The 19246-nt window shown below is 35.7% G+C and overlaps 1 protein-coding gene across 1 annotated transcript in view; it reads right to left on the reverse strand.

The window, feature by feature from the left end:
• The window catches only part of LOC150076435 (acyl-coenzyme A synthetase ACSM3, mitochondrial-like), a 183497-nt gene that overhangs the window by 14382 nt on the left and 149869 nt on the right, over window positions 1-19246 (reverse strand). Inside the window, exon 13 of the mRNA XM_090388160.1 lies at window positions 8882-9009. Within this exon, the coding sequence (XP_090244286.1) occupies window positions 8882-9009 (128 nt within the window). The remainder of the gene's footprint in view (window positions 1-8881; window positions 9010-19246) is intronic.

Raw genomic sequence — 19246 nt, forward strand, 5'->3', positions numbered from 1 at the left:
CAGAAGAAAAAAGAAAAAAAAAAAAATGTGAGCTATCTAAATTTTCTGAAAGTGAAATTCTGTTCATATTTTTAAATACCATTCAATTTCCCATTTTTTCTTTACTTATTAACTTGTAATCAGGCATACCAGTGAGTTCCTCACATGTGCACACTTGCTAACGGAATAAAAAGTTATTCCATTTATAAAAAAAATGTTCACCTTTCAATAACATCTTTATTTTCAGTCTTCTCTAAACACAATTGTGATAAATCAATTTTTTTTATATTAAAAATAAATATTTTAAATTATTTTTTTAAAAATAAAACACCTCTTAGCACTTCAGAGTTTTTTTTTTTATCCTTTCTTATTTAAATAAAAAATCTCTGCAATTGTGAGGTGATCTGATTGAGGTGTTTAAAGCTTTGAATGGATTGAGCAAGCTCAATGCTGATGGGATTCTTCCTCTTGCTCAAACCACACACATGAGGTGGCCAAATTCAAATTGAGGAAGGATGGTTGTAGAACAGATGTGCACAAGTTTGCTTCTCACCAGTGGGTAGATGGTTGTTGGAACAAACTTCTATCTTTTGTGGAAGTTGATAGTTTAATTAAATTCAGGGAAGAACTAAACAAACTATTGTAGGGAATGAAAAGGTGAAATGGGAGGTGTCGTGTTTTTTTTTTTTTTTTGGCTGATGCCGTATAAACTTGCTTGCTTTCTTGCATCATTTGCCACTGATAATGCTAACTATAAGGTGCGTTGAAGTAATAAGATCACCAAATTTATTTCTTATAAAGTACACAAGATACAGAGGTGACAGTTGCCTCACTTTTCAACATAGTTTCCTAGAAGGTGCATACATTTTTCACACCTGTTCCTTCACACTGTGAAGGGAGTAGCAAAGCTTGCTTTGGGGTATGTCTGGCACACTGGTAAATGGCAGAAGCAGCTGCTTGTTGGCTAGGAAATCATCTACCGCAAAGAGCATACTTTTTTACTGAGAACAACCAAAAGTCAATAGGTGCAAGGTCAGGCAAGTACAGAGAATGTGAGATAATCTCAATGTTGTTTCCTTTAAAAAAATTTTTGCACATTTACAGAATGATGGGGTGAAGCATTGTCTTAACAGAAATGAATGTGATTCAGTCTGTGTGGACATTTTTGACACATTTTTACTGGCGTTATTCCAAATATTTTGTAACGAAACACCGTCATGCGAAAATAGTTACGGAAGTGACTTCATCTTCAGCTTCCGCCAGAAGCGAATTATTGTAACTTGTATTATTGGAATCATACTTGTATGATGGCAACAATAATTTATCTTCTAATGGACCAAATTTAATGAAATTTTGCACAGAGCATCATCTCAGCTCTATACTAGAGGAAAAACTTTCAAAAACCTCTGAAAATTGCAGTAGTTTTTCCAGGATAGTGGAAAATATGAACATGTGATCAAGGAAATTTTCTCACTTAATTAACAGGATAATGTGGACATATAGCATATTGTTGGAAAGCTAATTTAGAAACAGAAATATTAAGGTGTTAAGATACAAAAAGACTTGGAAACTGGAAAATGTATTAATTTGTAAATGCGTCTGGTTTGAAGTCACCTGGTGTTTTCAGATTGAATGTAATTTTTTTCTTTACAATTAAACTCTGAGGCTAGAAAAGAGTTCTGCACATTTATGAAAATATTCTTCAACTTGGACATGCCATCAGATCTTTCGATAAATACTACATGTAATGGAACAACTATAGATGGTGTATTTATTCATGAACTAAAATCTCTTTAATGTAAAAATTATATATACAGTAAGCCCCCTGCTATTTGCGGTATCTATATTCGCGGTCGCTGATTTAATATAAAATGAAACCTAAAAAAATGTGAATTTTAAAGTGCCGTGAACATTTTCTGCCATAAAAAACATGGGTGTGGCTAAAATTATCTTTCCCGGTCAAAACAGCGCTCAGTGGGTGGGGGAGAGAGGCGACAAAATTGCGAGTGTGGATATTTCTCGCTAATCCTTGTTCAGTATGTGTTATGCGCTTGTCATGGAAGGTTTCGTCGTTTGCTTTTAATTTATATGCTTATAAATTGAATAAATTTATAAATTGATATGCTGACAAAAGTGATAAATCTACCGTTCTGCAGTGTAAAACAGACTTTTTCGAGTGTGTTAATGGAAGAAAGTGACTTTATTGTGGACAAGTTCTTTCTAACCCGTACAAAAATATGGCTGCGAATAACAAGGGAAATGTGAAAAGACCAAAGAAGGTGATGACATTAGCGAATAAAATTGAGTTATTAGACAAAATTTCTAATGGTGAAAGCTCCTCAGTGTCAAAACATTATAAAATCAATAAGTCAACGGTACGATCAATAAAAAAAAAATAAGAAAAAATCCACCGTAGTGTCCATGAAAATGTGCTAATTGCTTCAAAAATTTGCTCTGTAACTTGTGATGTTAAATTAGAAAAAATGGAAAAAGCTTTAAATCTGTGGATAGAAGACCGAACTCAAAATAAAATTCCATTAAGTTCACTCATCATTCGTGAAAAGGCAAAATTCCTTTATCAACACTCTAGCGAAACTGGTGGGATAAGGTTTTTAGCTAGCAAAAGCACTGGTTTGAAAGATTTGTTTGAAATTTCTAATAAATATTACATTTAATATTAAATTGTTTCTTATTTTCATTTCGATGCCATATGCTTGCATTTCACTATGTACTGTCTATGTACATAGTCATATTATGAAGGTACATATAATACATACATAGACAAAATTTTAGACTAGTTTTTCTTATATATTTCATACTTTGGAACGGAATCCCTTTATTACTATGGGAGCCATAACTCAGTATTCGTGGCATTTCTCAGGAACATAACCCTGCAAATAGCGGGGGTTTACTGTACTACTTTAGTCATTGCAGACCAATACTTTCAGTAACCGATATGTAATTATTATTAATAAAATAAAAACATTGTTATATTATTATCCATGAATTTTATTAATATCTGAAAATTAAAACGTTTTTAATGCCTGTCAATGACTTAAATTTAAAACATGTTAAATATGCTAGCAGCAGGACACATGTACCTGGTACAGAATTTTTCTGAAGTGCTGGGAGGAACGTTTTCTGCAGAACTTCTTCATACGTACACAATGTGCACAGATTATTCCATCAATATCCCTGAAAACAGCAACAAACATTTTCTCTGTACTTGCAGCACCATGGAACTTTTTGGGCGGTGGTGAATCAGTGTACCTCCATTGGGCACACTGATGTTTTGTTTCATGGATTGAAGAGTGGAACCCATGCCTCATCCATTGTGATAGTCAAGGAAAAGAAAGATCCATTTGCTGCAGTGTCTGAAGTGAGCACTGCTTCACACAAGTCGACATGACTGTCTTTTTGTGTGCGTCTTCTTGATGAGTGAAGAATGCCGTTTTAAGGATTTTGCATGGATTAAACCATGCACCATTACAAACTGAACGTGTTGAATGGAAATTTTCAATTAACCACCTCACATAGTTATAATACAGAACATCACTGTTGGAAGCTTTTTTTTTCCCATCGTACATTTGTAACATAAGATGATATACCACATCTTATATTTTCAGTACACAGCAATACGTCGCTTAGCACAGCTTCAAACAGCATGGGTTTCACTATAACACAGTTTTCAATTAAATTTAAGTTGAAAATTTACTGTATGTATTAAAACTCATTCAACAGCCTAGACACGTACTCTACATATATGCTGTGTTGTCGTAGCCTAGGTACGCTACATATATGCTGTGGTACCAACTCTATTGTCTCATACACTGTGCTGCCACTTTATTAGGTACACCTGCCTAGTAGCCTTTTGAGCCTCCTTTAGCCTTCAAATTGTTATTGTTATTTGGTTTTTAGGAGCATTAGTAACTAAGGCCATATTGCTCTGGTGATCTGCATATCACCAGAGCAATATGGTGGGCAAGGGCTCGAACCCCGGTCTAATCAAGAAGTGTGTGCTACGCACTGCTGCTCCTGCCCACCTGGCTACAGAGGCGCCTTAGCCTTCAAAACAGCCTGAATTCATCTAGGCATGAATTGAACAAGATGCTGAAAACGTTGTGCATGAATGGGATATTATGCAGACATGAGTGTGCATAATACTTGAGATTCGATGGAGGTGTAGGCCTGCAGCAAACAGCCCTTTCCAGCTCATCCCAAAGATGTTCAATAGGATTGAGATCTGCAGACAGAGCGGGCCACTGCAGCAAAGAAAATTGTGTTTCTGGAACCATACCATAGTGATACGGGCTTTGTGCACTGGCGCATTATCCTGCTGGAAGTAACCATCTGACTGAGGATAAACTGTCAACATGAACGGATGCACTTGGTCAGCAATGATGTGGCATTCAGACGTGAATCTATGGGTATCAATGGACCCAACACGTGCCAAGAAAACATTCCCCACACCACAACACTACCCCACCACCTTGCACAGTAGTCGTCAGACATAATGGCTCCATGGATTCATGTTATTTTTGTCAAATTCTGAGCCTTCCACATGATGGACCAGGAATTTCAACTCATCAGACCAAGCAACTGTTTTCCAATCCTCGATAGTCCAGTGCTGGTGTTGCTTTGCCTACAGGAGGCGTACTCTTATTTTCATTGATAACAAAGGTACGTGATGTAGCCCATTCGCGACAAAGTGCAACTAGTGGTCCATTGCGATATTTTGTTCTGTGCACTAAGTTTCTGTTCGTTGTACCATTCTTGATACATCCTTGAAACTGTAGTGTGTGAAAATTTCAGGAGAACTGCCGTTTCAGAGATGCTTGATCCAGCATGTCTTGCACCTACTACCATGCCATGTTCGAAGTCCGATATAGATCACTCCTTTTCCCCATTCTTGCTACGGTTTTCTGATACTAGAAAGGTTGTTCTGCTGCATTTATATCCACAACCGTGGTCATATGACTTGCAACGTTGTGAGACAAACCATTTGTAGTAGTAGTAGTGGCACATGATGCAAGAAAGCAAGTGTAGGAGCTTATGCAGCATCAGCCAAAAAAAAAAAAAAATCACACCATTCCCTCCAAATGCCTGTCCAGTTCCTCCTTAAATTTATTTAACCTATCAACTTCCACAACGACAGATGGAAGTTTGTTCCAGCAATTAACCACCCGCTGGCTAAAGGCAAATTTCCGCACATCTATTCTACATCTGTCCTTTCTTAATTTGAACTTATGTCCCCGTAGGTTGGTAATCTGAACAAGTGGAAGGATCCCATCAGAATTCAGCGTGCTCAACCCATTCAAGGCCTTATAGACCTCAATCAGATCACCGCGCAGGTGCCTAGTCTCCAGCCACTGCAATTTGCAGAACTTAAGCCTCTCTTGGTAAGAGAATCCCTTCATTCCCCTCACCAATCGTGTTGCTCTTCTCTGTACACGCTCAAGCAAATCTACATCCTTCCTAAAATGAGGCCTCCAGACCTGTACGCAGTACTCAAGGCGTGGCCTGACCATTGCCTTATACAGAGGGACAATCACCTCCTTGTGTGCACAGCAGGGGTGTACCTAATAAAGTGGCAGCCCAGTGTATATGCTGCACATATGACAGTAATCCCCTCAGGCAGTCAGTGACAACAATGTTCACTTTTCTAAATTCCATCATGACGAGACGACATGATCGCTTTCCAAACTTCTAATTTCACAATTTATTTTTTACCCCTTTAAATACGATTGAAAATATATCTGCATCTTGGTTAGAAATCATTGCCAACAACATGCGTTATGTTTGGCAGCATGTTTTGCCCCAATTGTTAAATGGTTTTGAATCACAAGTTCAGACAATTTCCGAAGGCATTGTGAAGATCGGAAAAGACCTGCGATTTGAAACTTTGGACACTGCCAATGACTGCATTGACTCACGTGCAAATAACTTAGATGATGCAACTCTCCTTGAAACTGATAAGAAAATTGCATATGAAGAAGAGGAAAACAATTCTGAAGTGAATAACACTGAAGTGGCACCAAAAGAATTTTCAACAGAAGAATTCAAGAAAGTTTTTCGGGGCTTGACATGGGTTGCAAGGCAATTATGAATGGAGATCCAAATGTTGGATGTAGCATCCAGATACAGCAAATTTTATAAGTTGGGATTCAATGCTACAAAGACATGTATACTGAGAAAAAGAAGAGATGACTTCATCAAACTTCATTTTTGAAATACCCAAATAAACAATAAAGCTTTTTTCTCATTCTCATGATGTTACCTTTTCATTAATAAAATTTTTGCAATATTTTTTATTTCAAATCCTTTTAATTGGCTATCAAGCACAAATTGTTTATAGATTTATTATAATTTGTTTATAGACTGTTTCTCTGGTATACATTCATTTAAAACCCATTGTAATTATACCTCGATCAGCACGGTTTCATATAACATGGAACAGTTTCGGTATCAATTATCAGTGCTATGTGGGGAGTATTGCTGTATTTTCCACCATTATTAAGCACTTTCTTTACCAAAACCAGTGCCACTGCTTGGTGGCACTGGTATTTTGGTCACTTTTACATTATGACCAATAACAGGTCTACTTTTCACAGTGCATGTTCCATTTATAGAGGTTCAGTCACTTTACAGACTTGCTGTACACACTCACTCACTCACCAGCCAGCATGTATTGAAATACCTCATCCCATGGAATTGTGGGATGAGGTATTTCAATTCCAAAGCTCAGATGGCTGTGCCAGTTAAAAGTACGTACACTCAATGACAGGTAGAGGGAACAGAATGGAATGAGACACCCAAAATCAGAACTGCTTTATACCTAAGTTGGAATTACTTTATACCAAATGGATGTCTGAAATAAGTTTTTTTTTTTTTTTTGGCTGATGCTATGTAACCTCGTATGCTTGTTTTCTTGCATCACATGCCTCCATTACTATTAGTATTACTTTATTTCCCAAAATTTATCGTTTAAAACCAGGGTGCAAATAATAACAAAAAAAAAAAAAAAAAAGGTAAACTGCAGCCATTATCAACCCACTGCAGGATGGACGCCTCCTCAACAATTCATGCTGAGGGAAATGGACCATAATCTGCCATGCTGGTCCAGTGCAGGTTAGCAGATCTACCATATTTAGCAGTCAGGGCTTGAACCCCAGTCTACTCAAAGAGCGTGTGCTACTGCACTCCCGCTCCTGACTACTCAGCTATGGAGGTCGTGCAAATAATGGTTTGTAAAGAAAAAAAAAGAAAGAAAAGCAATTGTCATTGCATTAGTTTAGCTATATTCTGAATTACTTCTGTTTGGAAACCACACACTCCTATTTACTGGGAAAATCAACAAGCCAGCTGTAGATCTTTTGTGTGTCACATGATTAAAATTTAATGCAGCAGTTCAGCAAGATTTCATTATACTCATTAACATAGGATTTACATTATTTAAATCCTTTTTTTTTTAAATGTTATATATTTATTCCTTCCACTTTATTTCACACTGATTATTCCCTTCACATTAATATATTACCAGTTATTTATATTTATTACCTAAAATTTCTAGAATGTTTGTATGTAAATATATTTTAATCGTATACCAAAGTATTAAATACAGAAGTACCTCATTTAGCACGGCTTCAAACAGCATGGGTTTCACTATAACACAGTTTTCAATTAAGTTTAAGTCCCCGAAAATTTACTGTACATATTAAAACTCATTCAATAGCCTAGACAGGTACTATACATATATGCTGCATCGTTGTAGCCTAAGTACAGTACATATATGCTGTGTTGCCAACTCTATTGTCTACCATGCACATGTGACAATAGCTCCCTTCAGGCAGTCAACTGCAATGTGCAACAGTGTTCAGTATTCTTAATTCCATCCTGACAAGATGATACGATAGTTTTTAAAACTTTTCATTTCAAAATAAATTTTTTATCCCTTCAAATATGATTGAAAATATACTGCATCTTGGCTAGAAATCACTGCCAACAACATGCATTCTGTTTGACAGAATATTTTGCCCCATTTGGTAAATCATTTCACTGGTTTTGAATCGCAAGTTCAGATAATTGCTGAAGACATTGTGAAGGTCAGAAAAGACTTGGGATTTGAAACGGACACTGCCAATGTACGTGAGTGCATTGACTCACATGCAACTTAGATGATGCAACTCTCCTTAAAATTGACGAACAAACTGCATATGCAGAAGAGGAAAACAATTCTGAAGTGGATAACACTGAAGTGCCACCAAAATAAATTTCAACAGAAGAACTGGAGAAAGTTTTTTGGGGGGATTGACATGGCCTACAATGTGATTATGAATGGAGATCTGAATGTTGAACGTAGCATCAAGATACGGTAAATTTTACAAGATGGGCTTCAATGCTACAAAGACTTGTACACCGAGAAAAAGAAGAAATGGTTTCACCGGATTTCATTATTGAAATACCTAAATAAACAACTGCTTTTTTCAAAGCTTTTTTCTCATCTCTCATGATGTTACCTTTTCATTAATAAAATTTTTGCAATTTTTTTTAAAATTTCAAATCCTTTTAATCAAGTGCAAATTGTTTAGAGATTTATCATAATTTGTTTATAGACTGTTTCTCTGGTACGCATTCAATTAAAACCCATTATAATTATACCTCAATCAACATGGTTTCACATAACATGGAATAAGTTCGGTACCAATTATCAGTGCTATGTGGGATATTGCTGTATTTCTTAAATTTTCAATCATTTTTTAAATATTAATCATAATTCAAGCATGATACACAGAAACTTTTTTTTCCCATTCTGTTGTATTCAGTTCTACTTAGATTTGCACTTTTACACATTGTAAATGTTAAGCTCTTTCAACACAAAAAGCAATTATAAAGAACTTCTTACCCAGATGACAAAATAACATCATCAGCACGTCCAACAAACCAAAAATAACCTTCTTCATCCATGTAAGCATTGTCCCCTGTCCAGAAATAGCCATTTCTGAATACAGATGCAGTTTTTTCAGGCTCATTCTATGGAATAAAAAAAGAAAATTATTATAAAGAAACATGATTAAATGAAATTAAAACTTGTGCAAAATAGTTGCCGAGAGAAGAAATGCAAAAATTCAGTTTTTCTAAAATATTCAGAATTGTTTCTTAATAGCAACTTTATTTTTACTCCCTAATTCTTTATATTACTTCACATAGAGGCACTTACATTACTTTAATATCATACACATATTTCATAAGAACATTTTTTTTCTCCTAGCTGCACATTATTTCACAAATGCTGGTCCCAAGAATAATTTATCTATGAAATGTGTTTTTAAATGGACTCGACTAAATTTGAAGGATTTGTTTTTCAGTGATTTAGTGCTCCACCTTTTCACCCCTGGGGACTCACATCTGGTGAGTATGGGCTTGGCACACCCAGGATCCTGAGCTGGATATCATCATTCTTCTCTTTCTTGGTGATTCTCTTCTACTTCTCTCTCTTTCTCTTTCTCTCTCTCTCTCTCTCTCTCTCTCTCTCTCTCTCTCTCTCTCTCTCTCAGGGTAACTCGGGGAATTATTATTATTTTTTTTTTTGGCTGGTGCAGCATAAGCCTCAGGCTTCCTTGCACCATATAGCTGCTAATAATAATAAAAAATATAAAAAATTTTATATCTTTATTTTATTTTTTATTTTGAAAAAAAAAAAAAGAAAAAAAGAAAAGTTTCGTAGAATCCAAAAAGTATTCTGAATTCGACTGTTAAGAAAAGCCATGGAATTTGAGAAAACTGCCAGAAATAATGAAATAAAAAAAAAATTCTCTGAGTCAAGTTTTTTTTTGTTTTTCATGGTTGTGGAATGACTCTTGATAGGTCACCATGATTAACAAATTTAGACCTATACTCTGCTCCATGGTGTGAAAAATGAAGTAATTTACAATATACAAAATAAATTTAATAGATACTTCAAGATGCTGATGATGTTAGAAGGGTGGTCTTACAAGTGATGATTATATGCAAAAAACAATAATGTATTAGAAGATGAAATGCACAAGGCATAATTTCTTATGGGTTTAGGTAATAATTAACTATATAATATCGGTGTAGATACACCATTGTTTGCCCATAAATTTGAACTACGTATGTAGTGTAAAGGCATCGTTTTAATTGTATTTCATATTGTGGTTGCCTTCACAACAAGATATCTGGTATTGCACTACTTCAAATAATACTTCTCTAGTAGAGAAGACTGCTGTTATTTATTTTCAGTGGATACAACCACCCAGACAATCGTTTCAAAACTATTTGGCTTCATCATCAGTGAGTGGTCAGGTACCCTGGTAATGCAACATGCCGTCACAGTTGCAAAGTTATTTCCACAATATGAGAGATGCCAAATGGTGTATAAATAGTAACGTATTAGAAGATGAAATGCACAAGGCATAATTTCTTATGGGTTTAGGTAATTAACTTAATAATTAATTATTGTGGAAATAACTTCACAACTGTGATGGCATGTTGCATTACCAGGGTACCTGCCCACTCGCTGATGATGAAGCCAAATAGCTTCGAAATGATCGTCTGGATGGTGGTATCCACTGTCACATATTGGCCTATCATCGGTGGGTGGGTGGGCAGGTACACACCCACCGATGATAGGCCAATAGCTTTGAAATGGTGCCATCAGGGGGAGCCTGATATTCACGGAGTTTCCGAGAATAGGTAACAACAGTCTTCTCTACTGGGGAAGCATTGCCTATTCGAAGAATGGCGCCTCCGTAGCCAGGTGGGAAGGAGCAGCAGTGCGTAGCACATGCTTCTTGATTGGACCGGGGTTCGAGCCCGTCACCGCCAAATACGGAGCATGCGGAAAGGTCAGGGAATGACCACCGCACTGGAGCAATATGGCCTTAGTTGCTAATGCTCTTAAAAACCAAAATAACAAAAAAAAATTCGAAGAATTTACAAGTTTTTGAGTGGTGTGAGTTGAAGGAGTTACTGTCCCTTTCATTCTTTTCTTCTTCCACTCCTACTATAACTTTCCCTCTACTTTTTGCTTTTCTAAGTCTAATAGGGACAAGAGGATAATAGAGTTATTATCCCACACATATACAAATAGCTTCAAAATGATCGTCTGGGTGGTGGTATCCACTGAAAATAAATAACAGCAGTCTTCTCTACTAGAGAAGTGTTATTTATTTGAAGTAGTACAATACCAGCTATCTTGTTGTGAAGGCAACCACAATATGAGATACATTTAAAACGATGCCTTTTCCACTACATACATAGTTAAAATTCATAGGTAAATTATGGTATATCTACACCGATATTATATAGTTAAAAAAAATAAGAAAAATATAAAAATTTACATGGTAGACATAGCATTAAGAGAAAGTTCCAAATCAAAAATAACACAAAGTCACTGAAACACCACTACATTACATTATGTCCAGTGGCAATGGAGTTATTACATATATATATATAATCCAATTAATCCAAAAATTAAATAGAGAGAGAGATAGAAATTAATAAAAATATATATTAAAAATAAATAAGAAAAAATAGTAGGAATGCTAACGCTGTATTCGTACTGCCATCTATAGCCTAATTTGTTTCTATATATTTTCAGTTCAACTATTGTTTTGTCAGTAGTGTGGTTTGGCCATGCGAGTACTAGGCTTTCTGTTTTATTATTTTTTGCTGCATAAAAACCACCGCTATGCAAATCTATTGCATCGGCGGTGTGATTTTAGTATCGTTCCATCATTGAACTACGTATGTAGTGTGGATTTGTTTAGCGTTCGAAATGCAGTGATTCCCTGACTATTATTGGCCTCGTGGTCCTCTGTTGAGATGGGACATAATGGTCAGTCTATTTTATTTCATTTTATTAATTATTATTTTCAATTTATTTGGTCATGTAATGTTGTTAGTCCACATTTCCACTTTAGTGAGATTTCACATAATTCGGAAATGGGTGCCATCAAGGGGGCGCCGCTAAATTTCTTTTAATTGGCTTAATTTTCTAAATTACTTTAGGAATGCTGCTTCAACACTACCCTCTTCTTTATCCCCTCCTATATATTTTTCTGTTATTGTTATGTTATTTTATTTGGTTAAGTTCTTTTTCACTCTACTGGTTTGCCATGCTACTGGCAAATATCCTATTTTAATTTAGCTTATATACATATATATATATATCTTATAAGTGATATAAGTAAAAGAATGAAGAAATACAGAAAAGAATAAAGAGATGAAAGTGACAGATCATTCATTGTACCACTAATTAAAGTCACTTCAATAAAATCTAATGAAAAATTAGAAGTATTATTAAAGTGACTTTAATTAGTGATACAATGAATGATCTCTCACTATTTTCTAATAAACACAAATTAAAAGTAGCATAATATGAATTCCATGTTTTCAGCTTTTGCCATTCCTAACTTATCACAAAAAAAAAAAAAATCCCTGGAAATTAATACAAAAAAAGTTTCTTCTTTCTTTCCTTCATAATCATTTATTCAAGCAAGTAACTGTCCACATAGCTTATACAATTTTACTACCACTGTCCCCCTATTAATTCTCTTATGTGGCTTTAACAAAAACTGAGAACTGCTAGTGATAGTGTTTTACTACCATCATAAATTGCTTTTGCTGTTCCCATTTGTCAGGATTTGGTTGTACTCCTGGATAGGAGCAAATGCCCTCTCTAGTAGATCACTGCGAGCTGTCATCTTGGTGAGGAATTTCTTTGTATATTTGTTATCGTTAAGCATGCTTTGTTTTGTCACTGTGTTAACTTCTGCCTTATTAGAAAATAAATTAATTGTGCATGTTCTTCACATATATGCTTCAGAGCTATTCCTATGTAATTTGTTCATTAACTTTTGAATTGGAATTGAGTGTCTTCAGTAACTGAAGATCACCGTTGGGCACTGTAACTAATGAAGGAGAGGCAAGCCTTTGTATACACCAAAGTAGTGAAAACATTTGTATCACATAAGGGATACATAGCTTTCAACTTTTGACTTTCAAAAAACAGGTTTTTGCAAAAAGCAAGGGTCCTTCCAAAAAACAGGAGGAAAATAGGTTTTCAAAAAAAGCAGGTTTACTGAAGTTTGTGCTGCACCAGAAATTAAATTTCACTGACAATATAGACATTTTATATTGAAATGCAGCCATAGGACTGTTAACTAGTACAGTATGCTTTCAAGCATTACCTTACCTAAGATTTTTTGGTCTGCAGATTTCTGTTCAGATTGTTTCTTATATATCAACTGATTAAGATTGCTTCAAGAAAGATACTGTTGCAGGTATTTCATCTGTGCAGAAATGAGTCACAGTTTTGTTTATAACAATCGCATTGCTATCCAGATATTGTCAAGATCATTTTCAAAGTTTGCCAATAAGGAAAAACTGAATATTTTATAACACTCAGCATTGCTATGGAAAATTATTAAAATGCAAGAATGACTTGGGAGAATTTGTTATATTTCATGTTTTTCTGGGCACTTGTCGGTTTCCAAACCAAGGGCTTCTGTACACCAATTCTTTCTTCTTTCATAACAGCATCTGGTAGGTTCCCATACTGAAATATTGTCAAACTGTGCAAAATATCTATCTCTTTACCCTCAATGATTTTTTTTTTTGCAAAATCGATTCATTTCAGTCTGTTTCAAATATCAAAAAATTAGTTTTCCAAATAGCATTATTGCATAACAAACTGGTTCTCCAAATAAGCTGCATATTATTATTATTATTATTAGCCATATGGTGCAAGGAAACCTCAGGCTTATATTGTACCAGCAAAAAAAAAAAAGAAAAAAAAAAAAAAAAAAGAAATTCCCGTGTTACCCTGAGAGAGAGAGAGAGAGAGAGAGAGAGAGAGAGAGAGAGAGAGAGAGAGAAAAAAGAGAAGTAGAAGGGAATCACCAAGAAAGCAAGAAAGAGAAGAATGATGATTTCACTTCGTTGAATGTTTATTATATTTAAGTTAAAGTTAAATAATAATATTTAACTTAACACTAACTTCTGAACACCCATTGGACAAATTACTATCTTTAATCTTATGAATACCCAACAGAAAGTCAGCTGGCTGCCAAACTAAGTCTGCTGTTTATGACAAAATATATTTAGTCATACAGGTTTTGCTATAACGTATTAAACATTTAAAGTTTGTAACAGTCAATTAATTGCATCAGCATTAAAACCACTTTGACAGTACAATATCTAACTTGCATTAATAATCTTTTTTTTTTTTTAACTGTATATAAAAAACAGCTTACAGTTTTATATATGTAGTAGTAGTAGTAGTGGCATGTGATCAAAAGAAAGCAAGTGCAGCATCAGCCAAAAAAAAAAAAAAAAAAAAAAAAAAAAATCACACCATTCTCTACAAATGCCTGTCCAGTTCCTCCTTAAATATATTCAACTTTCACAATGACAGATGGAAGTTGTTCCAGCAATTAACCACCCGCTGGCTAAAGGCAAATTTTCGCACATCTATTCTACATCTGTCTTTTCTTAATTTGAATTTATACCCCCTTAAGTTCGTAATCTGAACAAGTGGAAGGATCCCATCAGAATTCAGCATGCTCAACCCGTTCAAGGCCTTATACACCTCAATCAGATAACTGCGCAGGTGCCTAGTCTCCAGCCACTGCAATTTCCAGAACTTAAGCCTCTCTTGGTAAGTGGATCCCTTCATTCCCCTCACCAATCTTGTTGCTCTTCTCTGTACACGCTCAAGCAAATCGACACCCTTCCTAAAATGAGGCCTCCAGACCCGTGCGCAGTACTCAAGGCATGGCCTGACCATTGCCTTATACAGAGGGACAATCACCTCCTTTTCCCTGCTAGCAAAATTCCTATATACTATTGACAAAACCCCATGACCTGCCTTGGCAGCCTGTCTGCATTGCTCAGAAAACTTCATATCTGACTGCACAATTACTCCCAGGTCTTTTTCATTTTCTACCACCTTAAGTGTAGTACCACACAGTTGGTACTTTTCTCTCGGGTTACTTCTACCCATATGCAGTACTTTGCATTTGTCAAGGTTAAACTTCAGTTGCCACTTCTTAGCCCATCTGCCCAAATTATCTAGATCCTGTTGCAGTAGCACACTGCCATAACTGTCATTAACAACCCTGAAACCTTTGTATCATCTGCAAACTTCGACATTAAGCCTGATATACCTTCATCAATATCATTGATAAATATACAAAACAACAGTAGACCTAACACCGAACTCTGTGGGACTCCACTAATAACATTAGTCCACGAAGAGCAGCACCCATTGATTACCACCCTCTGTCTTCTCCCACTTAACCATCTTTTTATCCATTGTAGCAACTTACCCTTAATACCATTCTGCTCCAATTTGTACAATAGTCTTCCATGCGCAACAGTGTCAAAAGCTTTCCTGAAATCCAAATTTATGATATCAAAATTATTTTTTTGCATCCAGTTCCTTTGTAACCACATCATAATTACCAATCAAATTTGTCAGACAAGACTTTCCCTTAACAAACCCATGCTGTGTCTGAATTATTGCTGCAGTCCTGTCTAGATGATCCTACAATGTTTACCTAGGCTAGGCGCATTATAGCCTAAGCTGCTCTTGCGCCAATAGCTTTCAAATAACAAACAAACAAACAAACGATCCTACAATGCATCTTTAACTGGTGACTCCATTATAATTACCCGGAACAGAAGATCCTACAATGCATCTTTAACTGGTGACTCCATTATAATTACCCGGAACAGAAGTTAAACTAACTGGTCTGTAATTACTCGTTTCACCCTTCGATCCCCCTTTGTGAATTGGGGATACATTTGCACATCTCCAGTCCGTGGGAAACTCCCCTGAGTCCAAGGATGATGCTCTCATAATTATGGCTAAGGGTTTGCTTAGTTGCTTTGCCTCCTCCTTTAATATAACTGGATAGATCCCATCCACCCCATGTGCTTTTCTTATGTTTAACTTCACCAATTTCTCCTCCACTTTTCTCTCAGTTATTACAAAATCATCAAGTACCCTGCTACAATTTGATAACCTTCTGCCATTTTCATTTTCAAACCTTAATAATTCCTCATGTGCAAATGTAGATGCAAAATACTCATTCAGTTTGTTTACTATCTGAGCAGGATCATCAACAGTCGAACCATCGTCAAGTGGACCAATCATTTGTTTTTATGTTCATCATGTACTGGCTCAGCACTCATCTTTCATTGGTCTTTTGCAATTGACTGACAAGGAAGGTGGCCTTTACTATTTATTGATGAGGAGGGTGGTGCCTTGGTTCATAGTTCTAGGCTATTGGCAAGTGAGTTAGGAGTTGAAAACCTATGATTTATTTTCCTTAAAAATAAATCTTTAATGATATAAGCTTTTAATAAATTTTTATGTATTTGTAATGTAATATATCTATTTTTTATGTATGTATGTATGTGTAATGCAATTTGTAATATCTCTTTGACAGTAAGTATGTGTATACTTATTATCAAAGATATAGTATGTAATGTATGCATTACATTGGAAATGAAACCTGCAGAATAAAGTGTCCTTTTTTTGTGGCTAACTGAACAGTAACAGTTACAGCAAACTATTCTCAGGGGTTTATCATGACTATATTCATTAAGAAAAACAAGAAAGAAGTTTTTAAAAATTCTGATTTTAATGCAGCTTTACTATTTTTGCAAAAAGAAAATAGACTGAGAAAAACTGAATTTTTGCAAAATGATAGAGAAACTTTATGGTGCCAGTTATATAACAACAGCAAGATAGAGAAGGGGGGTCAAATTGAGTTAAATCATCACTGTAAATCCAAAGAATTGATAGCTATGGATATATATAAACTTAGTCATGAAAGCAAAGCTATTCAGGAGGTGTCAAATGAAACTGCTGTTGAGTTTAACAACACATAAGCTGCGAGGGCCATACTGTGTCTTTCTAATAGTGAATATGAAATGCTAACTTTGTTTTAATAATTATATTTTATGATATATTCCTATATGATTTAGGAAGGTAAACAGTTCTTTCTTATTAAGGTCATCTCCAAGAATCTGCATTAACGTTAGTAATGACTGTGCATTAGTAAATAATGTAAAGGTGTTTGAGTGGATATTTTGAAAGTGGGGACATTCCTTTAATAAATGATGAACAGTCAGTTGTACATGACATGATGTGCATGCATTGGGAAGTACTGTCATTTGTTAATAGATACAGGTGAGTGATGCAAGTATGCACAATTCTTAGCCTTCCTAAAATTGTTTCTTCTCATTTACTTTCCCGGAAGCTGGAGAGTCACGTTCGATTAGTGATCAACTATCGTAACATGCTCCATGGATGATTGTTTATAATTGGTATATGGAATTTGAAAAGTTGGTGGAACAACAGTATCTAGTTGTTTGGCTGCAAGATCTGCTCTTTCATTTCCTGCTATTCCAGAATGCCCTGGAATCCAGCAGAATGTCACAGAATCCAGCAGAATGTCACATTACCAAATGAAACTGTGTTTCAAACATCCAAATCCTGAATGAATGAATAATTCTAGCCATCCAACATGATAATCTGCCATATGCTGCAAGTCGTACTGCAAATATGATACCTCTAACAGGAATCATACTTGAAAAATATGACACAAGCTCCAGCAGTAATTTCCTATAATCATTTTTTTGCATTATTTTTATTTAAACAAAACACAGCAAACTTTAGTATGTTATTAACAGTGTCACTCCATTTCACGGGCATCTGAAAGTATCTATCTCCTGAACACCAGCTGAACTGTTTGATATTAATAGTATCCTAGTTTTCCATAAAACATTTGAATAACGGAAATCTGGACCAGAAGAAAAGCAAGAGAGCTATCCACAACAACTTCCAGTGGAGCCTTTAACTGCAGATTCTTAATGCATGAAGAATCTATATAAGGAAATAGAGTGGGCCAGTAAATCAGAATGTCTTATAACGGGGAATTTTAACTTTCCAGATGTTGACTGGAATTTGTGGATTGGTTACTCTCTCACACACACACACACACACACACACACACACTAGCAAAACTTTTTTATATTTCTTGGATGACAGTTTTCTACAGCAGGAGAAGCAACAGGAGGAACCAATACTGTTGATCTGGTAACCACAGTGATTCTTCATGCATTAAGAATCTGCAGTTAAAGACTCCACTGGATCCTTTAGCTCAGATTCTTATCACAGACTACTGCTCAGAGTACTACAGAGTACTAAATCACAGAGTACTGCAGTTACAGAACCCAGTGGGTCCTTTAACTGCAGTACTCTGTGATTGCTGCTAGGTGGCAGCAATCACAGTGTACTAATGTGGAATTTAATTAAAGACATAACTACTCTCAAGGCTAAAGGGAAAGGCTTTTGCTTTGGTAAGGGTTGACTATAGTGTTCTCAGAAAGTTTTTAAATTCTATAGTATTTTTAAATGTACATTCCATGCACTTTTCTTCTCTGCCATGTGTCTCAATAGTTCATCTGACATCCATTTAGGTCTTAAGCCTTGAACAGTATTTCCTTGTTTTTATGAAAAGCCTAGTAGCTTCTATGATTACTTCTCTGAATGCTTCCCATTTTGCTGGTGATGTTACCAACAGAATTTGCTGTTTTCAAGGCTTAGACCTAAATGGATGTCAGATGAACTATTGGGACACATGGCAGAGAATAAAAGTGCATGGGATGCATATAAATTATCTAGTGATACTGAAGCCTATAGTATATGTAAATTAGTCTGTGTAGCTGTCTGGTATATTCATCACAATCATTAAGCCTATAACACACTCCTACTCTCAATTTTGTTTTCCCAGTGATGGGAAAATCACACCAAGCTGACTCAACATTGCACTGGTCACCCATGTCGATTGGATGCCTACCTTAGATTTAAAATGCTTCTTAACTAAGAGCATAACCTCTCCTGTCTTGTCTGTCCTTCCTATATACATTGTACTTCCCATATTCAAATTCAGCATTGCTTATGTCCGAATGACACCATGTCTCTGTTATCCCTACAATGTCTGTGTTTGATGACTTAATCAGCATTTAAAATTCATCATATTTATTTACAATGCTCCTAGTATTAGTGTACACCAGGGATCAGCAACCTGCACCTCTTTGAACATGTAACTATGGCTCTTTAACTTTTAGCCCACATGTATGACAAGAATGGTGCACAGCAACATGAATATAACATTAGTTTCAGCGCAAGCCACAAACACTTCTCAGTTTAGTTTGCATGTGCATCACAAGC

This window comes from Mastigoproctus giganteus, chromosome 13, assembly GCF_048544385.1.
Source record: "Mastigoproctus giganteus isolate SK-2022 chromosome 13, ASM4854438v1, whole genome shotgun sequence".
Taxonomy (NCBI): domain Eukaryota; kingdom Metazoa; phylum Arthropoda; class Arachnida; order Uropygi; family Thelyphonidae; genus Mastigoproctus; species Mastigoproctus giganteus.